Source organism: Gnatocerus cornutus, chromosome 1 (genome assembly GCF_029298725.1).
Source record: "Gnatocerus cornutus isolate USDA-ARS CGAHR chromosome 1, icGnaCorn1.1, whole genome shotgun sequence".
In the NCBI taxonomy this organism is placed as follows: Eukaryota; Metazoa; Arthropoda; class Insecta; order Coleoptera; family Tenebrionidae; genus Gnatocerus; species Gnatocerus cornutus.
In genome coordinates, this window is record NC_142233.1 from 27,558,783 (window position 1) to 27,582,341 (window position 23,559).

At 34.4% G+C, this 23,559-nt stretch overlaps 5 protein-coding genes across 8 annotated transcripts; all 5 read right to left on the reverse strand.

The window, feature by feature from the left end:
• Positions 1-514: 514 nt before the first annotated feature.
• LOC148181181 (alpha-N-acetylgalactosaminidase-like) lies at positions 515-8,586 on the reverse strand. Of its 4 annotated transcripts, XM_088043586.1 has the most exons (9): positions 8,397-8,581; positions 8,165-8,350; positions 7,944-8,118; positions 7,717-7,891; positions 7,379-7,473; positions 6,956-7,315; positions 6,738-6,902; positions 1,989-2,058; positions 515-642 (listed from the first exon to the last, which is right to left on the reverse strand). In XM_088043586.1, exons 2-9 carry the CDS (start codon positions 8,311-8,313, stop codon positions 551-553), a joined length of 1,281 nt encoding a protein of 426 aa, XP_087899712.1. In that variant the 5' UTR covers positions 8,314-8,350; positions 8,397-8,581; the 3' UTR covers positions 515-550. The 4 variants fall into 4 exon arrangements, with proteins under 4 accessions (XP_087899712.1, XP_087899697.1, XP_087899706.1 ...); XM_088043571.1 differs by having other exon boundaries at positions 6,956-7,473; positions 8,165-8,356; positions 8,397-8,586; XM_088043580.1 differs by having other exon boundaries at positions 6,956-7,473; positions 8,165-8,344; positions 8,397-8,585.
• A 415-nt stretch (positions 8,587-9,001) lies between these two features.
• On the reverse strand, positions 9,002-11,435 carry LOC148181182 (alpha-N-acetylgalactosaminidase-like). The gene is made up of 8 exons (XM_088035351.1): positions 11,155-11,435; positions 10,929-11,103; positions 10,617-10,880; positions 10,408-10,569; positions 10,159-10,356; positions 9,947-10,114; positions 9,132-9,204; positions 9,002-9,086 (listed from the first exon to the last, which is right to left on the reverse strand). Exons 1-8 carry the CDS (start codon positions 11,310-11,312, stop codon positions 9,049-9,051), a joined length of 1,236 nt encoding a protein of 411 aa, XP_087891477.1. The 5' UTR covers positions 11,313-11,435; the 3' UTR covers positions 9,002-9,048.
• Positions 11,436-11,741: 306 nt separating this feature from the next.
• LOC148181183 (alpha-N-acetylgalactosaminidase-like) lies at positions 11,742-13,495 on the reverse strand. The gene is made up of 9 exons (XM_088036658.1): positions 13,305-13,495; positions 13,085-13,259; positions 12,863-13,037; positions 12,729-12,814; positions 12,518-12,679; positions 12,274-12,471; positions 12,055-12,219; positions 11,932-12,004; positions 11,742-11,874 (listed from the first exon to the last, which is right to left on the reverse strand). The coding sequence occupies exons 1-9, from the start codon at positions 13,454-13,456 to the stop codon at positions 11,825-11,827; spliced, it is 1,236 nt and encodes a 411-aa protein (XP_087892784.1). The 5' UTR covers positions 13,457-13,495; the 3' UTR covers positions 11,742-11,824.
• A 191-nt stretch (positions 13,496-13,686) lies between these two features.
• On the reverse strand, positions 13,687-15,449 carry LOC148181184 (alpha-N-acetylgalactosaminidase-like). Its single transcript, XM_088038189.1, has 9 exons — positions 15,250-15,449; positions 15,024-15,198; positions 14,804-14,978; positions 14,666-14,751; positions 14,456-14,617; positions 14,204-14,401; positions 13,997-14,161; positions 13,873-13,945; positions 13,687-13,820 (listed from the first exon to the last, which is right to left on the reverse strand). The coding sequence occupies exons 1-9, from the start codon at positions 15,399-15,401 to the stop codon at positions 13,735-13,737; spliced, it is 1,272 nt and encodes a 423-aa protein (XP_087894315.1). The 5' UTR covers positions 15,402-15,449; the 3' UTR covers positions 13,687-13,734.
• A 1,035-nt stretch (positions 15,450-16,484) lies between these two features.
• LOC148181185 (uncharacterized) lies at positions 16,485-23,312 on the reverse strand. The gene is made up of 6 exons (XM_088048324.1): positions 22,978-23,312; positions 20,054-20,215; positions 19,531-19,775; positions 18,181-18,892; positions 17,843-18,072; positions 16,485-17,500 (listed from the first exon to the last, which is right to left on the reverse strand). The coding sequence occupies exons 1-6, from the start codon at positions 23,058-23,060 to the stop codon at positions 16,869-16,871; spliced, it is 2,064 nt and encodes a 687-aa protein (XP_087904450.1). The 5' UTR covers positions 23,061-23,312; the 3' UTR covers positions 16,485-16,868.
• Between the last annotated feature and the right edge of the window lie 247 nt (positions 23,313-23,559).

The window sequence follows — 23,559 nt, forward strand, 5'->3', positions numbered from 1 at the left end:
TTGTTTCTAATGGTAAGAAATAAACAAATCGTAAATAAGTTAACCTACATAGCATAGTACTTAAACAAAATACCCTTCGATAACTCAAATGAGGCTTAGGTACTTAGAAATTTGCGTATAACGTAAAATGGAAAAAATGAAAACCCAATTTCAAATTTCTCTAAATGTTCCTGTTTAAGTTATCTTAATTTTGGAATAATTTGGGTCTGGACCCTTGAATTGGCTTAAAAATGATTTTTTCGTTGTTGGAAAGTTTCAAGATCAACAAACTTCATCAAAATTTCCGAACTAGGACGAATAGCTTACTATTAAGGAGAAAACGCACGCGAATTGATCTTCAAAAGTAAAAGTTATGGAAATAAATCATGTTTATGACCAAGCAGAAAAATGTTAGAAGCGCTAACTGGTTTGTCACTTTTAAACTTAAATCCATAAAACAAGCGGCAGATTACCTCTTACAATACATAGACACGCTTTCTGTAGCGGCAAACGCTTTCTAAAGAAACAAACTCCATTCTCAACAAATTATTATTTATTAATTTAAGCATTGTCATGGTGTAGCAGTAGACACCATGGAAACGCTAATATCGTCTTTGTTCTTTGAAATTTCTGAAACTGGAGTAGCCGTCAAAAGCACCACGCCTGAAAAGAAACAGTGTTACTAAGGAAGTAGAAATATTTTGTAGATTTAAATATCTTAAAATTTTCTCGATAAAACCAGTCAATGGCTTTCATTGAACTTGACCTACAAAGTCAGAAGTGAGAGTTTTCGTTAGTCATCAAGGTTGAGGTGAAATCGTCTCCACAGATGCTTTAACATCAAACACATCAAAATTATAGTCCTGCTAATTTTACTCTGTAGTCAGAGTATTTGAAATTTAATGAAGAATTGATCTGAGGCTATAATAAATGTTCAAAGAAACGTGTGAATCAGGAGCGAGAAAACCCAAGTTTATTATTTTTGTTTGAAGCCAAATAATTTAATCTATTTTAAAATATACTTGGAAATGTTCTTCGTGTTTTATTTTACCCGTAATCTTGGAGGATGTTAAATTTTTGCAACAGTGATTCATAAATAAACAATTTCTTCTTTGTTTACTAAAGTTTAATATTTGTGTTTTTACTTTTTTACATTCGACTCAGGTTGTAGACGACGATTTATTTTGAATATTTTTCAAGGCTGGAGCCAGCTATATTTAGTAGAAAGGTAAGTGCATCTTCTTTTACAAAAAGAAAGTAAAGTGATGTCAAACTACATGGATTTGAAGTTGCAATTTTTCAAACAAATATAATTTGGAAACGCACCTGATCGCATTATAACTCAAAAGGAAATGTGTAATTATGTGTCAATAACCTTCCATATTATAGAGCGTTTTTGTGGTGTTAAATATGTTATTGATATCATGTAAATTCAATTTGCAAGATTGTTTTTGACTTCCTTGGAAAAGTAGTTGATCTAACAATACGTACAGTTTAATTACTTTAAATATTTAATACGTACTGATTTTAACCTTTGTATTTCGTTGCGTTTTTATTTTAACATTCATATTCATGAAAGTATAAATAAAAAAAAAATGCAATCAAAACGTCCTATTGACCTTTCCAATGAATTATTTTAAGTACATAGCTCGTTAGGTATAAGTACACCTATCAACGTCCATATTTTTTGCAAATAACAAACAACCAACTTAATTCCTTTATTATTACCGTTTATTTCCTTCGATCAAAGGTCACGCAATCGTAAGTTTTCCTAATAACTCTTCCTTTTTATTTTTGATTTTTAAATTCCTAAACATTACTTGACTTCTCAAAAAGAAATTTGGCATAGCTTCGTGTCGCAAGATCGACATGAATGAATGAGGTTATTACTTTCCAATTGTAGTTTTACTTTCTAATTATTTCAATATTTGAAGATCTCGCCAGGAAAACACTTTCTTTACAGCCCGAGGAACTCTGATCTAATACTGTTACATTTTATTAACACTTACCTGTTGGTTTTACCCGGACAATTAACTTTTCCGTGGGTGAAATGGTAGTTGAGGCGGGAGTAAAAATATCCTGCAAAAATAGAAAAAGACTTTTAACCCAGCGTGGAATTATCAGATGGCTTCTGACACTAGTTTAACTTTTGCTTTTATTATTTAAATGTTGCGACTTTTGACGAATAAACAAAATAAGGTCAACTTTTTTGCTGGCTATTATCTCGTTAAAGCAATTTTAAAATCGCAATTGGTGTGAATCATGAAATTCATGAGGATATGATTCTGAAGTCCACTGGAATAGTTTTCAAACCAGGGCGGCCACAATGTTTGCTTTATAAAATGGTTTTATGTTATTACACACTTAAAAATTTTACGACTTCTATTATAAATGGAATATTTAATTGTAAATGTTGGGTTAAAAACTCATATTAGCATTTTTTTTAAAGTTGTTACAGTAATCATGCACCCCACGCGTAACAACTCAATTGAGTGATTGGAGCGTAACCACTTAGGTACTTACAGAATAGCACCCATCAGCACTTTTATATTGCAATAAGTTCGTATCGATTGAAAAAAGAAAAAAAAATCACTAGAACTTTCAGTTTCCACTAGCCGAAAGTTACTTTAATTTTTACTAGTCACATAAACATATCATTATAACTTTTCCACAAGTTTTTAGACTGAAGAGTTGGAACATTAAGAAAGTAGATGCTCATGGCGATAAAAATGAAATTTTTCATATTTTATACAATTGTTTATGTTTATGATTGTCTGCTGCCTGAGGACAAAAATATGTTCAGAAATAGATTGAAATTGAAACGTGGTTTTATAGGAAATTGTACAAATTACATAAATAAATTATTGAAATTAGAATAATAGCAATGCTATTCTAGTTTTATTTTTTATAAAAACTATTATTTGCATTCAATAAATCGAAGTTTAGATGACTGGTGGTAGTTTAATTATTTACCTACAGGTGAGGTATGTTGTAATAAGTAATTTTTCAAATTTAAGAACGAAAATGTTTATTGGGTCAATGATGTTTATAAATCAAACAAAAATTATTTCTTTAATATTACATGATAACATATCTCACCTGAGGAACCTGTAGATGCCCATTTTCTATAATTTGGTATAAAAGTATTATTCTGTTTTTTGTATTATATCTATTACAAAAAGTGGCGTCACTTCGTCATTACTTTTAAACATGATAATGATTAATGATTATTAATGAATTACAACAAAAAATTGCGTTATAAATTTAAACTACAGACAACCAGCCATGCACGCGTGTACCTAGTAGTTACATGCAATCAGGTAGATACGAGGGTCATTCCAAAAGTTTTGAGAATAGACGAAACAAGAAGGGTGGGGAGTTATCTGTTTCCATGACAATAACGGACGACTAGTGGTGACTATACAGGGTCCGGCAACACTTGTGTCCACCCCCAAAATCGTCTTAAATTTTAAAGTTACATTTTTGAAAATTTGCATACACTCATAGTTGACAAAGCTCTAGAAGCTGACGCCAAAATTTATTTTTTACCACGGTTTGGTTGGCGTCGCGACGCCTAAGAAGTATAATTTTTAGCGATTTTTGAGTTTTTGCGAAAATATTCGCGTATTCAATTTTTTTTCAACATAACTGTGATACAAATATCTGAGTTTTTATTTTAGTCCTAATGCAAATTGTGTTTAAAATTTGCGAAAAAAACGCTGTTTTATCAAGTTAGTTTTCAAAATTATGACAGCGCAGCGGCAAACTACGTTTACACCAAAATTTCACAAGTCACTTCATTCACTCTTATAAAGGTTAATTTTGATTAACACGGGCATGTTGCACTTTATGGACCCCAAAAAACGTTAATTAACATCGACAAAGCGACAATTTCACCAAGTAAGACTTTTGTTACAATCTAAAGCGAACCAATGAATAGATGTCATTTGTGACACAATATGTTGACAGATGGGTGTAAACGTAGTTCCCAATTTTGACGTAATGAAAATGGAAACTAACTTGATAAAACTGCATTTTTTTCTCAAATTTTGAAGACAATTTGCATTGAATCTAAAATAACAACTGAGATATTTTTAACACATTTATATTGAAAAAAAAATAAATTAGGGGTTGATATTACAAACCCTCACAATTAACTAAAAATTACATTTTTAAGGCGTCGCGACGCCAAAGCTATCAGTGATAAAAAACAAATTTTTCCGTCAGCTTCTAGAGCTTTGTCAACTGTGAGCGTATGCAAATTTTCAAAATTTTATCTTTAAAATTAAAGACGATTTTGGGGGTGGACACAAGTGTTGCCGGACCCTGTATAGTTCAGCCAAGTTGGCCTGAGCCACCATAAAATCATAAAAATTAGACGCAACCGCAACCGGACAGTTTGCGGTATTTTGTCATTTGTGACGAGACATCTGGCCTGTTTAGGGATGCTGTTCTTATCGCAGGGTGCAAACATGAGCAAATAAACCCTCATTATGTGCACTTGAGAATCTTATAAAGCTGTCCCGTTGCGGTAGCCCGCAAATTTTTATGCTTTTATGGTGGCTCAGACCAACTTGGCTGAACTATACCACAAAAATTTCACTCACCCTCCCTAACCCTTTAGTCTATAATAGAAGCGCAAATCAGTCATAAAAATGAAACTGACCAGAGAACATTTCTGGGCGATGATCCTGTACGACTTCAAAGTTGGCATAAAGGAGGAATGGTGCTTTGAAAAATTGAAAGGGGCATTTGGGGATGAAAGTCATTCCAAAGCAACGGCTTACCGCTGGTATGGTGAATTTTGGCGCGGACGCGTAACATTGACGGATGAAGAAAGAAGCAGCCGACTTTAAACCGCAGTTACTCCAGAAAACGTAAAAGCTGTGGAGGAACTGATAGTGAATAACTGTCGAATCGCATGTTGTGAGATTCAGCACATCTTAAACATTAGATCGGCAGCGTTGGACAACATTTTGCACCAACACCTGCGAGCAAAAAAATTGCATCGCGTTGGGTGCCACACCTGCTGAGGCAGGAGCAAAAGGACGCGCGCGTAGATCGGTGCCGCTACATGCCAGATCGCTTTGAAGATGGCACTTCCAATCGTGTATCAGAGATTGTTACAGATGATAAAACCTGGGTATACACCTATGACCCCGAAACCGATCGTTTCAGTGTCCTGATGACGCGATGCAAGCATTCAAGGACGAAGTTAGCGCGCTACCCCAAGAGGCATGGGCTGGATGCTTTAGGAATTGGTTCAAGCGCATGCACTCTTGTATAGAAGCTCAAAAAGCCTATTTCAAAAAGCTGTAATAAACAGTTTTGATCTAACTTGTTTTGTTTTTTTTATTCTCAAAATTTTTGGAATTACCCTCGTATGTACACTGGATTTAATTGTGTGCGTTTATGGCTTTGACTTTGTAGTTGGTTTACTGCTTCCTTTTCATATAATTTTATCCTAATTTTGAATTTATAATAATTGTGTCCTGATTTTGTTCTAAGTTTTAGTCATGAATTTTCACGAAAATTGCAATTTCGACTTTTGAAAAATCTAAGAACTATTTCTTATGTAAAAAATCGCGAAAAGAAAGATGGCGCAAACCGCATCTTAATATCTGTAATAGTTTCCGAGATATCGAGCATGAATTGTTTCGAACTTTCAAAAATTTGGCCCTATGGCGACAACCCAAAAATTCAAACGTCCATAACTCAGTTATTTGTTGACGAAATTTAAAAATTCTTGAAGCTTTGGATTCAGCGTGACATTCTGCGTAAAGTGAGCTAAAATTTGTTAAACTTGCTTAACAAATAAACGAGGCATTGGCCAAAAACTGTTTTAAACTGGACATTTTGGGGTAATTTTCAATCACTGTTTTCAAGCTATAAACGACGTTTGATACCTTTATGTTTAAATCAGTCGAAATAGGAGCTCGAAATCTATCTAATAGCCAACTTTGAGATCGATCGGACAAATAGTTTACGAGTTATGGCCAAAAATTACAATATTGAAAAATGTTTATCGATTGAGTCGGATTTTTTTTTCGCGAAAAATCGATTATTAAATTTTGGGCTTTTGAGAGCATTTTCTAACGTAGAATGGGCCGAGAAAAAAAATGGCGCAAACCGCATCTCAATGTCTCAAACAGTTTCCGAGATATTTAACTTTAAAAATTAGGAAAAATGATGAAAAATGAAAATCAACTTTTCGAAACTTTGATCGGCCATAACTCACTTATTTGTTGTCGGATCTAAATTTAAATCCCACATTTGGAATCTGCGGCAAATTCTGTGTGCAGTGATATATAATTACTTTAGTTTACTCCAAAAAATAAGCGAGATATGGATATCAGAAGTTTGGCATAGTTTTAGTCATAAATTTTCGCGAAAATTTGCAAATTTCGACTATTGAAAAATCTAAGAACTATTTCTTATGAAAAAAATTGCGAGAAGAACGGTGGCGCAAACTCTAACTAATCTAAGGTCAGTACGTTAACGAAGACGCCCATGACAGCAGGCGTACTAAGTTTTAAGACCATTTCCTGTTATTACTTAATTTTTTTGTATTTGCGTTATTAAGTTTAATACATTATATACCTAACAAAGTTTTAATTTTTCTTCTTCTTAACGTTTTTTGCTCTCTAATTTTAAATGATAAAAGATGCAATTGTCACCGCGTTAAAAAGGATTTCAGTCTTTACAATGATGAATTACACAAATATTTTCAATTCGTATCGTTAGTATTTTTATCTTACCTTAAGTTCATACTGCTCTACTCCTGTAATATTCAACTGCTCCAAAGTAACATTTAACCTGTACGGATAACCATCGACTCTATTACTCAAAAATCCTATCGCGTACGAAGAAACACCATCGGTTTGTGGCAGAATTGGTTTTGTCCAAATATCTATTTTATTAATCTAAAATTAAACATTACACTTTTACATTCTAACAACAAAAATTTCAGAATCACCGTTGTAATTAACCTTCCTTGCACAGCCAACGCATCTTGATTAATCTTTATAACATCTTTATTCAACAAAATATCTCTAAATTTCGGTTCGATGGTTCTCAAATCAACCGACATTATTAAAGGAGCAGCCATAATCGCCCAGATCGCCATTTGAGCTTTACTTTGTTCATAACTGAGACCAAAATTTCCAATGATTAACATGTCTGGATCGTTCCAATGACCTCTTCCAGAAAAACTAGCAATGCGGTCTTGATTTGAACTAAACCATTTTAAGATGTTGGTTACATTTGACCAAGTGTCGTCGATGTCGTCCCAATTACGCCAGAGATTACAAGCGTCGGACAAGGCTGCGTAGTTTGGCTGAAGGTGAAAAAGAAAACAAAACTGTTTGGTGAATTTGGTGTATAAAGTTGAAATACGAACTTTGATGCCTTTGGGTTCTTGATAAGCTGGCCAGCTGCAGGAATAGACGATCGGGCGGCCTGTCTTGTTTAGATAGTGACCCATTTTAATGTAACCTGAAAAAAAATAACAAAATTTCTATTCAAAAAACTATTCATAAACAATTTGAGCGCCAAGTGCTTAAAAGTGTCATGGCAGTTTTTTCAGAGAACTTTTTTTTAGTTTAGTGTCGAAACATTTACCTTCAACATGAAGGTCTTGCAATGTTTAGATATTCACCCACCGTTCAATTACGCTATTATAATGATTATTAATAAAATACAATTTCGTAACGATAAAAGGTAGCTAAATTTGATCACCTGGTTCTAAATCATCCAGCGCAGCGTAGCACCCATCAAGTTTCAAATAATCGACTTCCCATTCCGCAAAAGTGTTAGCATCAATTTCTAAATATTCGTGACTGCCTGGATATCCAGCGCAAGTTTTGGTTCCATAATCCGCATATATTCCAAATTTTAGGCCTTTGGCATGGACCTAAAATAACACGCAATTTATTCAAACAGGTTATATCAAACGATTTATTTACGTAATCAGAGAGAGCTTTAATCCCGTTAGGAAACCTGGTGGCATTTGGCTGAAGTCTGCCTTCGCTGTCCCTTTCTTTAGACATCCAGCAGTCGTCAATTATAAGGTATTCATAACCAGCATCTAAATATCCATCTGACACTAAATGATCAGCCATTACTCGAAACAATTTTTCGCTAAAATCTATGATTAATAATTGAAAGCACTTGTTTTGGATCAAACCTGATACACTCCTCCGGATAGTTTTCACAATCAACCAAACATCTGAATCTTTGCCAATGCATCCAACCCATTGGAGGAGTAAGGGCAAGACCATTATCCAGGGCTTTAACGGAAGAAAAAAAGACTAATATTCCCCATAACGTCCACATTTTGGAAGACGTACTTAAACTGAACGGATTTCTAAAACTGTCCCTTATTTGGATGAGTGATTAAAATGTAATAAGCAACTTACTGTAATATTCAATAACACATTTACATGAGAGGCATGACAAGGACTTAAACCGATCACTACAACTGTTGGACTACGACTTCATCAGTTATTTGTCGCAATCAATAAGAGTTCAATAAACCGGCAAATGTTGGAATCAACAACCGCGCCGAGGAACTTAAAACTGAAATACTGTTAACAAGGTTTGCGGTTACATTATCATATCTGCACTTATCACAGTTATGGTACATAATATGTAAATTAATTATATCTGTGCACATGCTAGTTACATTCTTGTTATTGTTTTGCGATAAAAAAAGTTAGATGATTGCCTATATTTTAAAATTAGTGACGTCATTTGTTTAATGTTAGCAGTTATCACATTTATATTGATACAAACATAACAACATATCATTTTTAGGTGCATTAATTAAAAGCAACGATAAAAAGAGTGCAAATCCATTAAAACAATATTTTCTTAACTTTGGGATTTTCTGAAAAGTTATGTTCACTTATTTTACCATAATGAAGTTAAGAATAAAATACGGTTTTATAACATGTAAGATTTTATTTCAACTGAAAAGAAGTAAGTACAAGAAATACGTTAGAAATTTGAAAATGCAATTTTTATTAATATACTTTTTTAACAACTTAATAATAATTCTACTTCGATTACCTAAAACGATTGCAAAGTCAAATACCACAATACACCACCTAAAAGTAAAAAAAACATTGAATATTTCACAAAACAAAGTTTACCTGAAGGTTTCACTCGAACTTCAAGCATATCAGTACTCCTATGAATTTCCTCTTCAGTACTTTCAAAAACATCCTGTAAATAAGTTTATAAATATTAAAATACATATAAAAGTCTGATAAATGCCAAGTTTCATTTTGTTCCGTTTGTAGCACGTTGGCATCATTTTATTAAAAAGAAGATAAGGCAATGAAAGATAAACAATATACTCTTCTAGAATCAAGATTATTGTTGATTTATTATAGGATTTCCCGGTTTCTATTTTAAGATTCTAAACTCTTAAGTTTTTTCATATTTAGACTCTTCTATATTCTAATCACGAGAGAATGATCAACCATGTGGATTTTTTTGATGCTTTTTTTAAATCCCTAAAACGCCTCAGATTCGTTTTCGTTGGCCCACCCTGTATATAAGGCAATGGTATTAAACGTTTCCACCCTAAAAACGCTTTTTAAACATGAGGTCGAAAATACCGCTCAAAAATCAAAATTGATCAAAATCTAGTTTATCCGCGAAGCATACTTAAGTTATTGGTGGTCATCAAACGCTGAATCTAACACTGTGCTAAACTTTTGTGTAAGTCGACAAATAACTGAATTAGGAGCGATTGTAATTTAGGAAAAATACTAGAGGCCAAAAATTTTGAAGTTTCGGAATATTTGGGGTTTATATCTTCAGAACTATATAACATATTTCTAGATTATATGTATGGTTGTGTTATTCCGAAAAAAGTGCAGATGTGGTTAATTCTTATTTTGTTTGATCAAAATTTGCAGTAAAGGTTTATTTTCGCATTAGAATTAAGAAATATTTTTACCAAAAGTTTGTAAGATGCTGTATATTGCAAATCCAATAACGACTCCAGATTAAATTCCAACCTGTAGGGATATCCATCAACTCTGTTACTAACAAACCCAACAGCGTAAGAAAACTGTGGACCGATTGTCGGAGTAATGGGTCTCATCCACACATCAATATCATCGATCTAAAAAAAATTACAAAAAATTTCCTAAATGATTTTTGACTCACTGTAGTTTGAAGATATCCTTGAATTCCTAACGAATCTTGATTAATAGCAATCGCATGCTTATTCAAAAGAATTTCTTTAAAACCAGGTTTGATGGTCCGCAAATCGACGGACATAATTAAGGGAGAAGCCAAAATGGACCAAATTGTCATCTGAGCTTTGCTTTGCTCGTAACTAAGCCCAAAGTTTCCAATAACTAACTAAAATCGCCACTAGTTTAAAGAAAGTTTATAGGTAATTGCAATCAATACCATGTCTGGATCATTCCAGTGTCCTGGCCCTGCTACCGGTTGCAGAGTAGCTTGGTTGTCTTTATAAAATTGTACAATACCAGTTACACTTTTCCAAGAGTCATCAATATCCCCTGATGTTCTCCAAAGATTGCAAGCTTCGATCGCGACTGTATAATTGGCCTAAAATACAAAATAAATATTGAAAGGAAAACTTTTAGTGGTGGTACCTTATCTCCTCTGTAAAGTGGAAATTCACACGAAAAAACAATCGGTCTTCCAGTTTTGTTTAAATACGAAGCCATTTCTAGATGACCTTTTTCCATTGATTCATCAGGGGTAGCATAACATGTGTCAAATTTCAAATAATCTACTCCCCATTCAGCAAAGGTATTTGCGTCGATTTCTAAATGGTCCAGACTTCCCGGGTAGCCCGCACAGGTTTTGGTTCCGTAGTCTTCATAGATACCAAATTTTACCCCTTTATCATGAACCTACAATGAAGTAAGTGATTGGTAACGTCTTTCAGCAATTTTTTTTACATAATCTGCAAGTGCTTTGATTCCGTTTGGGAATCTATCTGGATCTGGTTGAAGACGTCCTTCACTGTCTCTTTCAGGAGCTAACCAACAATCGTCCATTATTACATATTCATAGCCGGCTTCCAACCAGCCGTCTGCGGCAATGCGGTCGGCCATAACTTGAAAAAGTTTTTCACTGACAATTTTATTATTTTTGTTGTTGGTATAAAATTAATGTAAGTGTTACCTGACACACTCATCTGGAAAATTTTTGCAGTCGGTCTGACATCTGAATCTTTGCCAAGCTAACCAACCCATTGGAGGAGTTAGGGCTAGTCCATTGTCCAGAGAGTGAAGAGGGACAATGGAATACAGCAAACAGAACACAACAAAACCCAACAACATTTTATCTAAGCCGAAATTAATTTAATGTTTTAATTTAATGTTTGAGAAACTTTTTGGGCTAATTTATCTGTCACTTACGAAAATATGTACCAAAAACTTCAAGTTCTAGCTTCGCTATTGTCTTTTTTGATACTTCTCTTGAAAGCAATGATTAGATTAACTATCAAAAATCAGATTATTTGTTCTATTTTTTGAGCATCATAACTAATCAAATATCAATTTGTGAAGTGGGGACAAGAGCTGTGGTACTAACTTAAGTGTTTATTTTCACAATTTTTTTAGTAAACAACTTTGTTGAAGTCGAGCCTTTTCATTGTCTATTAGTTATCAGAAGAAATGTGAAACTACTAGAGACTGAGTGCTTAATTAAAAATAAAATCGAAATAAGAACACGTCTCTAAACTTTTATTTACTATGGCAAATGTGCATGTAGACAAAGTCATATATTTTTTTTTTATTTCTTTCGATAAATCTTGTATATCATTTAATCTGCCAATACAAATTCTTCTACTTTAGTCAGATTTTTGACTCGAAACGGGAGTAATTTGGAGAAGAACTGCACCTAAATAAAACATAAAATGAATTCAAATAAGTTCGTTTAAGTATTTCAACCACTTACCTAAAGGATTGACAAGAATTTGAATAGAATCACTAGGAGATACCACAACTGGATCTGCCGGTTCAAAAACGTTCTAAAAAAATTACACAATTATTTCAAAATTAGAACACATCAAGCAATTACTTTAATGGTATAGCCATCAGCATGATCTAAACCAAAATAATCTAAAGTAAATTCAACTTGACGAGGTGCTCCTCCTTCTCCAAAATTTACGATTCCAAAGCCGTAAGAGTAGCTTTCTTCAACTTGAGGTAAAATCGGCTTTATCCAGATGTATGCATTATTGTACTAAAACAAATTTGAAGAAAAGAAAACTTCAAGTAATTGTAGTAAACTCATTACAATCCAAGACAAAAGCCCTGGAATTCCTAGGGGATCTTGGTTGATTCTAATCGCATCTTCATTCAAAAGAATGTTTTTAAATTCTAGTGTTATAGTTCTAAGGTCGACAGACATTAGCAAGGGGGCTCCTAGAAGGGACCAGAGTGTCATTTGAACAAGACTTTGGTCGTAACTCAATCCGTAGCTTCCTATTATTAACTACAAAAAAAGCATAGGATTGAATTGATCACAGGTTTGCTTCTACCATGTCTGGATCGTTCCAATGCCCCGGTCCAGAATATTTATTTAAATATCCTTGATTAAATGCAAACCAAGTTATGATATCAGTAACGTCGTCCCACGAATCCTGGATATCATCGAAATTTCTCCATAAATTACACAGTTCTACGGCAGCGGTGTAATTTGCCTAAATTGATGACGAGTTTTTAAATAGTAATATTTAAAATGTGATCTACCTTCAGACCCTTGTATGCGGGAAAACTACAAGAATATACGATGGGGCGTCCAGTGGCATTTAAAAATAGCCCAAATTCTGCGTATTCTGAGAAAAAATATTAAATATGTATTTGTCAGTTCTTAAGATATTTACTTGTTTCCATTGCTTCCGTATCTTCGTAACACCCGTCGACTTTAACGTAATCCACACCCCATTCCGCAAAAGTGTTTGCGTCAAGTTCGAAATTTCCGTTAATGCCGGGGTACCCCGCACAAGTTTTAGTTCCAATATCTTCGTAAATCCCAAATTTTAACCCTTTGGAATGAATCTACAATTTTGATACTATCACAACTGTTTAATCTGAATTAAGTTTACATAATCAGCAAGATCCTGAATACCATTTGGAAACCTAACAGGATCTGCTTGCAGAACACCATTCTCGTCTCTTTCTTCGGCCAACCAACAGTCATCAACAATAAGATATTCGTAGCCCGCGTTTAAATATCCATCGTCAGATAAACGATCAGCCATTTGACGTATGAGGTCTTCACTAATAAAACATTAAAAACAATTGTTGTTTTTGTCGAGAATTCACCTCAAGCAGTCGTCTGGATAATGAACGCAGTTCGTCAGGCATCGAAATCTCTGCCAAGACATCCAGCCCATTGGGGGTGTCAGTGCTAGACCGTTGTTTAAAGCATTGGCAGAAGATAATATGAAGAACAAAATTAGTGGTTTTACAATCATTTTGCAACCTAGAAATTCTATCTTACCTTAGTTACCAAGAAACTGATTAAATTTCGCAAAATTTTTGTCTTAGATCTTATTTTTAAATTATCTTATCATTATTACTGTTGCAGGTACGTCAGTTCCAATCCACTTGACTGAATTTGTCCAATTTGCTCGTTTGAGAATCGTATTATTGATCAAAGGTAAAAAGATAAGATATTAAAGATATACACAAGGAAAAACAAACATGGTCAAAAATATTTATTTTGCGATATTCATACATGAAAATTGTCATTCTATCGACGCAAAAGGTTGTTTACCTTCTGGGACATTTTATCGGTTTTCTGCCCAGAAAGTGGATTTATCTGGAAAAGTACTGCACCTGCAAACATATAATTAACGTAAGTATTTTTAGTGAATTCGAAACATCTCACCGGAAGGATTAACTCTGATTTCAATTTCATCCAAAGGAGATACTGTGACTGGATCAGTTGGTTCAAAAATGTTCTAAAACAGGGAGAATTAAAACTCTGAACTTATAACAAACGGCATCGTTACTTTAACTGTGTAGCCATCATCACTGTCTAAACCAAAACTGTCTAAGGTAAATACAAAACGGTCAGGACCTCCACCGGTGGCGTAGTTGACCACTCCAAGACCGTATGAATAATTTTCGTCGACTTTAGGTGAAATGGGTTTAATCCAGACGTAGATATTCCCTTTCTACAAAAAATATTACATGAGTACTTTTAGTAGGATCCTTACGTTATAAGACAAAAGTCCTGGAATTCCTAGAGGATCCTGGTTGATTTTAATCACGTCCTTATTTAGAGCGATTTCGGTAAATTCAGGTTTGATCGTTCTCAAATCAACCGACAATAAGAGTGGTGCTGCTAATAACGACCAAATGGTCATTTGGGCAATACTTTCGTCGAAACTCAATCCGTAGTTTCCAATTAACAGCTAAAAGACACAGTTTTAAAAAAGTTGCTCATTGTAAACGTATAAAATGGGTACCATATCCGGATCATTCCAGTGTCCTGGTCCCGCAAACTTGTTGATGAAACCTTGATTTTTGGCAAACCAATCTGCTATATTTGTAACGTAGTCCCAAGCATCGTCAATATCACCATAATTTCGCCACAAATTACAAAGTTCTACGGCGGCGGTGTAGTTCGCCTAAACAAATTTGAATTTGGAGGCTTAAATTAACGCGGTTTTTAATACCTTTAGTTCTTTGTATGCTGGAAAACTGCAAGAGTAGACTATTGGTCGGCCTGTGGCGTTTAGGTAATGTCCAAATTCGGCGTACACTGCATGTTAAATACATTATTCGTACCTCTAATATGTTCAATAAGAGCTTACGTTCTTCCATTCCTTCGGTATCTTGGTAACATCCATCAACTTTAATGTAATCAACGCCCCATTCTGCAAAAGTGTTGGCATCCAGTTCATAATTTCCATCAATCCCTGGATAGCCCCCGCAAGTCTTTGTACCAATATCTTCATAAATACCAAACTTTAAACCTTTGGAGTGGATCTAAATTGAATCAGTAGCGCAAATAGGATTCAAACTTCAACTTACGTAATCGCCTAAGTCTGCCATACCATTTGGAAATCTCTTCGAATCCGCTTGTAATACACCATCACTGTCTCTTTCGGTGGCCAGCCAGCAATCATCAATAATAAGATATTCGTAGCCAGCGTCTAAAAAGCCGTCCTCAGATAAACGATCGGCCATGTCACGAATAAGTTTGTCGCTATATTTAAAGGGTAAGAAGATGAATTTGTTATTTTCGTCAGAGTTTCACCTTAGACAGTCATCTGGATAATTATCGCAATCGATAACACATCGGTATCTTTGCCAAGACATCCATCCCATTGGGGGTGTTAATGCAAGGCCGTTGTCCAAAGCATCGACGGAATAGAGTATGAAAAGTAAGCCTAAAAGTTTTATTATCATTTTTTTTAGTAGATACACTTTTTGTTTTACAGTGAAAAACAAACTACTGATTAATCTTTGATTTTTTTGTCAATTATATTTTGGAAATTGTTATCTTATCTTTGAAATGATCACCTACAGGGAATTAAAATTTACAATAATTTCCTTGTGTTCGTTTGAGAAATAATTGAGATAAAATATGAGATGATTTCAAGTAAGATTTTTGGTATATAACAAAGACTATGATTATTATACAGATTGTAAATTCTAACAAAAGATTCAAGAGTAAACGACTTAACTGATGAATGTTGTTTAAGCAAAACTTAAGTTAATAAAGTGCTGCTCTAAAAATTGTCCAAATATGCAAAAGTACTTGTGAAAATGGAGCACGTCAAAAAGACTCGAAAGGCGATTTTAAATTTCTTTTTTCATTGAAATACGAAACCAGAATCGGTTTGTAAAGCCGGCTTACGGTTTCTTATCAACCTTTAAATTATTTAATCTTCAAACATGTAGGCTGTTTCTGGACTATACTATATTCATGGAGAAGAGTCAGCTCGTCAAAACAAACAATTGTATTGAATAATTCTTTACGCTTCAACGAAGGCAGATTGTAGAATTTTTATAAAAAAAAATTCGAATAAAGGATAAAAAAGCTTCTAGTAGCTGCACGAGAAGAAATATCTAACTTATTTATATTTTATTTTAATTCAATTTTAATTTGAATTTGAATTATCCCGTGCTAATGTTTTGATGCGCTGACTCGTTGCCATGAATATACTACATCTTATTTTATTCTAAGAACATTTTTAAATTGAGCATAGATTTTTTTTTTTAATTTCTAAGATTATATCTAACTGTAGATATATTCAGCTTTCGAGTAAATGAAGTACACAAACGAAATCGATATTGGCATCACCGGAAAAAATGGAATTTTGGGAGTTTTGTAGAGCCGTCAAAAATCAAAATAAAAATTTCTCCATAAAATTTCTGCGACATCTCGAATTTTAGATGTAACGCCTGAAAGTTACTTCAATGGTTTTTATAGGAGTTTTCGCTGCTACTAGCACCACCAGATGGTCTTCCAAGAAAAAAACGAAGAGATGTAGTTTATACAAAAACTTTATTGTCTGTCGAAAATTGTAAAAAATTACAAAACACCGTCAAAATATAAAATAAATTGAACTCACATTATGCTTATAAAATATGTACAATTTATAGACTAGAATTCAATGATTTATAAATAGTGATGGATGTAAAATGAGCAGAATACACTTTCTCTTACAACCATCCGTCCGCAAATGCAGTTCTATCAAATTACAATTTAACAGAGCATGACAATGTAAGTTTATGTGCAACTTCCCCTAGTACTCATGATTTCAACAAAAGACCCTAATACTGTACTAATACAAAAAATATCAATTTGACAGAACTGCACGACAAAATTGTTACACACAAACACTTTAGTTAGGGAAATTTATATACCATTTAATTGATATCAGAAGGGCACAGCTGCCTTTCACCTTCATTCAAAAATATCATCATTGCTTTATAAAGCAAATATACCCCTAACATCGACCGCTTTTCTTGCGACCACGTCGCTGCAACCCCATAAAAATTCCCTCTGTTAACATTACACAAATTTTCAATTTTTAAAGCATCTATTATTGCCGCTTCCCTTGTGTATGCCTCTACAGGAATGGTATTTTGGAACAAGTGTAAACAGACAACACCACAATCATCACTCCAAATGTTCAAAATCTTCTCCAATTTCTTACAGTTTGAAGTTTGTTGTCCTTTGTTCCACAAGTTCACAGCATCGTATAAGTGGTCGTAGGGCCTTGCACGTTTTCCTTTGCCCACGTAAAAAACAGCTCCGAGGAAAGTCTCCCAGATTTCCTTCGGTTTGAGGTTTTCTGACCTCAAAGGAAGATTATTCGTTATTCTGGGATCCAGGAGGAGGTATGTGAAGGACGACTTGTTGTTTCCTTCCCTCCACTTCTTGGTTGGATCGGGCGTGGAGAATTGACGCCATACTGCTTCTTCTAGATTTTTGTAGATAGAGATGTCTTTGAGCCAATCGGGGTTTTTTAAGGTGGTTGTCAACTCGTTAGAGTAAGCTGAAAGAAGAGGGCTGGTTAAAACAGAGCAGGAATTTTGTGGATAAAAAAAACGAACAAACGAAAACATTGTCTAAGAGTGACAGTGACACATAAAAAATTCCGAAAAAGGTATTCAGTTTTGTAAATATTTTGAATCAGAACTGACTTATTTTCAAAAGAGATGACCTCCTACTTTTCCATTTGCAAATTTCGCAAAACAACTTTACATAATTATCAGAGATGCACTTAGTTACAAGATAACGTAGAATTTGATTACACCGCATGTCTTTTAAAAATGGATTCGTCTCTTTATCGTTGCAATAAATTTTGAAAGCGCTTTGGAGAAACTTTCGGACTCACCTCTACATGTATTTGGCACATCTTGATTGGTCACCACCCTTGGCAACCTCTTCAACTGTTTGAGTTTCTTTAAGTAAATACGCTTCGTCGTGACGGTAATGGGCCCTGGGTTGTACCCCAAAACCGTCAATTCCCTCCGAATCGTTTCTGGATCAAAATCTTCATAGTCGATGGTCTCTGGTAAAGATTTCTGCGATGAAACAAATGACTTGACACTGCCATTTCCGTCACTAGAATCAAAAACACAATCAGCCGTCATGTTTGTACGATACATACTGCTTATCAAATTACTAGAATTTCGTGATAACAATTTGATATGGTGACTCATTGCAACTCACCTTAGAGGTGTTTTTAGGAATCTTCTTTCATATAGGACAATGCCCTCATCCCTGTCCACGTATTTGTAAACTTCCGAAACGCTGACAAAGCTCATATCTGAACTGCTGATGCCCTCTGATTTAGTAATGGCGCTGAACTGACTTTTTACACTTTTTCCGCTATCATCGTTAGTCATATTAAAATCGAAAATATTGCGTTCCAGGATATCAGGAGAATTTCCAGAGGTGCAAGTAACATAATCACTACTCGCATCTTTTTTGATTTTGGTCAAGTCAAATTGTGGTTTGGTGAGCGAGTCCGGGAGAAGTTCAATTCCGCTTTCTACAGAGAATTTAGTAAATTCCTTCTTTGGATTGACACTGTTGGTTTTAATAGGCGAACTCGTCTTTGGAGTCTTCACTTTCTTGCGGTACACTTTACGAAAGCAAATATTCTTCTCATTAAGGTGATTGTAGCGTTCTTCGTCCGACTCTTTGAAAGAATGATCGGATTCCTCGCTAATTCCAGTAGTACTGCCGTTACTGTTTATCTTCTCCGCGATTTTAGGGGCATTTTGGTTGATGGTATTGAACCAACTCATAACATACTCTTTACTATCAGTTTCCGGCAAATCTTGCAGCTTTTGCGTTTCTTTATAAATACAGTCAGTCTTGTACTCATTAACAATCTCGTACTCCCCGAACGTAGTACCATTGTTTACGAGAATTTTATCTGGAATGAAAGAAAAATCATGAATGTCATTGATTACATTGTTGTTACAAAGAGAATAATGAAGAAAACAATAAACTTTGACTTATCGGTTAAAAATCGTTTCAAATATAGACTGCGATTTACGTAATCGCTGTTTGTCTTAAGAATGTTTTTATTTTTAATGCGACTTCGGGAAGATGCGTATAATTAATTAGAGCGTCTTAATACTTGTTTAATTAAATAATGATTCAATAAAGACGTCAGAAAGAATGTTACATAAGAGCGAGGATTTTGTAGCTTATCTTCAGTGGTATTGTTTACATTATTTTAAGAATCGTGTCAAAGTTTAACTGTAATTCCGTTTCAGCACAACACCTACGAGTAAGCAACTCATTAGTCATTATCATTACATTATAATCGGTACTGTCTCCTCTACAAATTTACTACAAAAACAAGTCATTGATAACCACAAAAAAAATTTACGACAGTTTTATTGCGGCCCGAAATAGCTAAATCGCGATAAATCCGTTCCATGGCAAAAAACAGACACTATAAAAGCGGGTTTATACCGTTCTTATCAAATTAAATGTCATGAATTACGGATTTTGTAGCACGTTATGTTAACATGACGACAAATCTGCACTGGTTTTATCTCTTACCTAATTTAATGGCATATTGGATGCAGTCTTCTTTCTCTCTAGTCATGACGGCAGCTTTATCGGTCACGTAAAGTTTGAGCAAATTGTAACAATCCACAAATTTCTCCTCCAAGGCGTAATGAAGGGCAGTTTTTTTGTTGATATCTCTAATTTCCGGATTGCCACCACAATCCAGGAGTAGCTTAAGAACTTCATATCGTCCCCAAGCTGCAGCAATGTGAATAGGAGTCAAGCCGTCATCCGATCTGCAAAAATCAAAGTCACATTAAAATACGTTCAATTTTATTATGCAATCATTTATCGCGCCAATGTTTAAGTTCCCAATTATTTGTTATCGAATATGAATGCAGTGACCCTTTAAATAAGATGTTTAAGTTTCGTCAAGGGAACACTGGCGCTGGTTTTTCTAAGAACTTAACACGCGAATTGTGATTAGATTAGAAATGAAGCAAATATCCTTGTTATTGACCGGAATATTGGCCAAGAGGACCTTGGAACTTTGGTTTCAGAAAATGAGACTTACTGGATGTTGGGATTTCCACCGTGTTGCAGGATCAAGATGGTCACATTCAAGGCGAAGCTATCGGAATCGTTGCCGATGATTAGATGAAATGGGGCGATTTTTCGTCTAGGGAGGATCAAGTTTGGATCTGCGCCTTTGATCGAAAGCAATGTTTTCACGGATCTGAAAGAGAAAAGATCATCAGTCTGTGAAGCTAAAAACTGAACTCGGTAGATTTGGCCCCAAATGAACTACCAGACTAGTTTTGTTTGGAAGTTGAGCGGCCTATGTTGGTTTAAGTTAGATTAGGGCAGATTAGTGCCCCTGGGTCATAAAATCTCTATAAAACGTGAATCCGAATGAAACGTGACTCTTCTAGAGACACATGACCTCTCAACACTTTTCTAGAACATAATAGGGCCAATGCGTCAAGTATCAATAAAAACCCCGCGATAGCATAATCAGTATCACATTTGTCGGTCATTTCCTTTCTCAGAATAATAATTAATTAACTTCTATTAATCGCTACTTTTAAAACTCGCAATTGTTTACTATTACAGCACTCGTAAACCGATAACAGTTCTACAATACATGGAACTGCGCTTCCGCGCTGAGCCAGTTCAAAGCTTTTTTTCGACTTTGGAACGAAATGGTACGGTTCACCCGGAAAGCGTACTCTCGAAGACATGTAAAATGCGCAAGAACTATCGCAATTGGCGTCGGGTTTGTGATAACAAGCTGGCTACGTGATAAGGCGATGGATTTACATCCAAAGTTTAAACCAATTATTAATTCGTGACGTAATTGCCATCGTATTTTTCAAATCGAGTTCTGAAGATAGTCATAATATCCCATATTAATGAGATGCACTTTGGGTGCTAGTAATTAACACTTTTATGGCCTCCTCATCAATTATGATATTAACAACAATTATTATTGAAACAAGATGATGAAAGCTGATTTGTGGTTACAGTGCTGAGACGTTAAATTTAGACCCAATCAGGTTCATGGTCAAGAAACAAACAATAATAATTCTAAATTTAGAACAATGAAAAATAAAGCAATTCGGCGAAATGTGACAAAGTTCACGCCAATTTTGAAGTAAACAAGATTGACAAAACTTTGCAAAATCAATGTGTGAAAAAGAGACGATTTTTTTATTTTATGCACGCTTAGTTACAATTGAAACAGAGCAAAGAGATAAAACAAAGGTTGTGAGATATATTTATAGTATTATTTTAAACTTTTGCATTTATTTATAGAAATCGCTATCAATGAAGTAAATTACATACGAACGGAATACGCAAGAATTAGCACAATTTTAAATTTGCACTTTACACTTGACAAAAAAGAACATTTTGTTATAATGTCATTGCCTTTTTTTCGTAGAATCGAATGAAATTTCTAGAAAATCGCGTCGAAGGCGCCTTTTATCTGCTATGATAACGATATGTTTACTATACGTTTTATTTCTGGAAAAGAGCCAAAAATACTAGGATGAAGAAATTGGGAGATCTTAGTTCAGATAAATCAAGAAACTGTGAATTACATTTTGATTTCTAGAGAAAATTACAGTCTTGTGATTTAATAGAAGGTTTTCTCAAAATGTTTGCATACATATTATTTGCAGTCAGTTATACCAGACGTTTTCCTTAGATTGATGCAGTTTTACTTTAAAGAACGATCTTGCAAGTAACACAACTGGTACAGAGAAGTTTCCAAAGTATTTTGGTTGTCAAATTGACATTTATTCTGTACAAACGACCAATCAGACGAGAACCACTGGCAAAACAGAGGCATTGAATTTTTTGCTCACGACTGTATAGCCTGTTTTATGACGTTTAGACATACTTTTTTTAAATGTCCTTTTCCAGTTCACAACGTTAAGGCAAAGAAGTATGTCTTTTCTTAATTCCTAATTTGATGACGTAGCCGTCTACTCTCGTGATTTGGGCTACAATAATTTCTAATCCAAACCTCGCTTAACGAAAATTCCAGTGAAAATATAGATTGTTTTTATTTTTACCCTTTAATCCAAACAACGGGCGTAATTTTTATTAATTCGAATAGAATTAGAATTAGATTTAGCCTTATTCCTTCATTGCGTCTGCATGCTTGTTAAAATATGTAATTAAAGTCTGTGAGATGATAATTACCAGTTTGAGCATATTTTCTGTAATCCGAACAGACTTTAGCTCCAATTAATAGGTACATATTAGCAAGGTTCTACTTTATTATGTTTTAGGGCGAGAGTAACTGAGGGAATTTGGATTGGCTGTTATCTCTTAAAATTCAAACCAATCAGAACTTTTTGAATTTGGCCAATTATTTAAATGCCATTTTATGCTAAAGTTTTTGTTGCTGAAACAACTTCTTCTGGAAGCAGAGGAAGGTAAGTTAAAAAGCCTTTAACCATGTAAAATTGCCTGCGATAACAATGTTTCTAAATTTCATATTATGTAACTATTTAAGAAAAATTATCGACAATTTTACATGGTCTTTAAAGTTGATAATAATTTGTATGTAATCCCAAAAAAAGTACTCAATTGTATGAAAAATACATTGTTTTCAAAGTATGTAATAAGAACATCTACGATGGGTTTTCCAACGAGCACTAAAACTTTAAATTCTGATAACAAAAGACTTTTTGCACGGACTAATCAATATGTTCAAGGCAAACCCCTTTTTTTTAAGAAAGTGCCTTTTATTATAGTGCTTGCAATTCTGACCGATCTTCACAAAGTAAGTTGGATGATGCAACTTAACAGCTAATTGTCTAATGAAACTATTTTATCTTTGCAGATTTCTACATTCTGACTAGAATGAAACTGTTATGTAGCCAACTAGTAGAGTGTCCTCTTCAAGTAGACCCTCTCAAATTAAAACTTCCGTGGGTGAACGAGTGAGATTATGAATATTACCCATTTAGGTGAAAAATAAATTACCTCAAATCCGTGTCTTCAATAGCGTCGTACAGCAGAGAAGCCAAATAAATCTCGTTCTTGTTCTTGCCTCTGTATATGCTCATTTTCACATAACCCACCACAGAAAACGACTATTCTCTTGTAAGAAAAAACTCAATTGGTCGTTGAAGAAGTTGTCAAGTCGCACTGTCACAAGTGATTTCAAATTCTGTCTGATTACAAATGTTTGTCTTGTACGAATTTATGGAGAAAATTGTTTTCAATCGTAGCGATAATGTTGATCTTCGAGCATGCAAAATGTAAACAATTTTTATAGGTTAGTTACATTTAAACTTGAAGTTTCGGTTACACGCATGCGCAGTGGGCGGGGCCATTGGACCATTTTCAGGGACGTCTGCAGGACAATGGGTCAGATTTTATAAAAAAACAAGAAGTAAATAATATGAATGGTCATCGATCACCGGATGTAGGAAATGTGATAACGACAAATGAAAGAATTGAAAAAAGTGATGTTATAAATATTTTGGTGGATTTTTGTAAAGTTTCCACTCTTTATTTTTAAATGTTTGGGTTCGAAATTAGCAAGTTGGTAAAAATAAAGTA

What these genes read in the sequence shown, in the direction of transcription:
- LOC148181185 (XM_088048324.1), bottom strand. Translation starts at nt 23,060, where the DNA reads ATGAGCATATACAGAGGCAAGAACAAGAACGAGATTTATTTGGCTTCT. An exon ending in CCAATATGCCATTAAATTAG is followed by an intron (nt 18,893 to 19,530) that starts GTAAGAGATAAA and finishes CTTTCATTCCAG; the next exon opens with ATAAAATTCTCGTAAACAAT. An exon ending in TTCCTAAAAACACCTCTAAG is followed by an intron (nt 18,073 to 18,180) that starts GTGAGTTGCAAT and finishes TTTTGATTCTAG; the next exon opens with TGACGGAAATGGCAGTGTCA.
- LOC148181183 (XM_088036658.1), bottom strand. Translation starts at nt 13,456, where the DNA reads ATGATTGTAAAACCACTAATTTTGTTCTTCATATTATCTTCTGCCAAT. An exon ending in CAGGGCTTTTGTCTTGGATT is followed by an intron (nt 12,220 to 12,273) that starts GTAATGAGTTTA and finishes AATTTGTTTTAG; the next exon opens with TACAATAATGCATACATCTG. An exon ending in CTGATGGCTATACCATTAAA is followed by an intron (nt 12,005 to 12,054) that starts GTAATTGCTTGA and finishes TAATTTTTTTAG; the next exon opens with AACGTTTTTGAACCGGCAGA.
- LOC148181184 (XM_088038189.1), bottom strand. Translation starts at nt 15,401, where the DNA reads ATGATAATAAAACTTTTAGGCTTACTTTTCATACTCTATTCCGTCGAT. An exon ending in ATGATGGCTACACAGTTAAA is followed by an intron (nt 13,946 to 13,996) that starts GTAACGATGCCG and finishes TCCCTGTTTTAG; the next exon opens with AACATTTTTGAACCAACTGA. An exon ending in AATCAGAGTTAATCCTTCCG is followed by an intron (nt 13,821 to 13,872) that starts GTGAGATGTTTC and finishes ATATGTTTGCAG; the next exon opens with GTGCAGTACTTTTCCAGATA.
- LOC148181181 (XM_088043571.1), bottom strand. Translation starts at nt 8,313, where the DNA reads ATGTGGACGTTATGGGGAATATTAGTCTTTTTTTCTTCCGTTAAAGCC. An exon ending in TAGAGCAGTATGAACTTAAG is followed by an intron (nt 2,059 to 6,737) that starts GTAAGATAAAAA and finishes CTATTTTTGCAG; the next exon opens with GATATTTTTACTCCCGCCTC. An exon ending in TGTCCGGGTAAAACCAACAG is followed by an intron (nt 643 to 1,988) that starts GTAAGTGTTAAT and finishes GTTTCTTTTCAG; the next exon opens with GCGTGGTGCTTTTGACGGCT.
- LOC148181182 (XM_088035351.1), bottom strand. Translation starts at nt 11,312, where the DNA reads ATGTTGTTGGGTTTTGTTGTGTTCTGTTTGCTGTATTCCATTGTCCCT. An exon ending in TCAAAGCACTTGCAGATTAT is followed by an intron (nt 10,881 to 10,928) that starts GTAAAAAAAATT and finishes ACTTCATTGTAG; the next exon opens with GTTCATGATAAAGGGGTAAA. An exon ending in CACTTTACAGAGGAGATAAG is followed by an intron (nt 10,570 to 10,616) that starts GTACCACCACTA and finishes TTTGTATTTTAG; the next exon opens with GCCAATTATACAGTCGCGAT.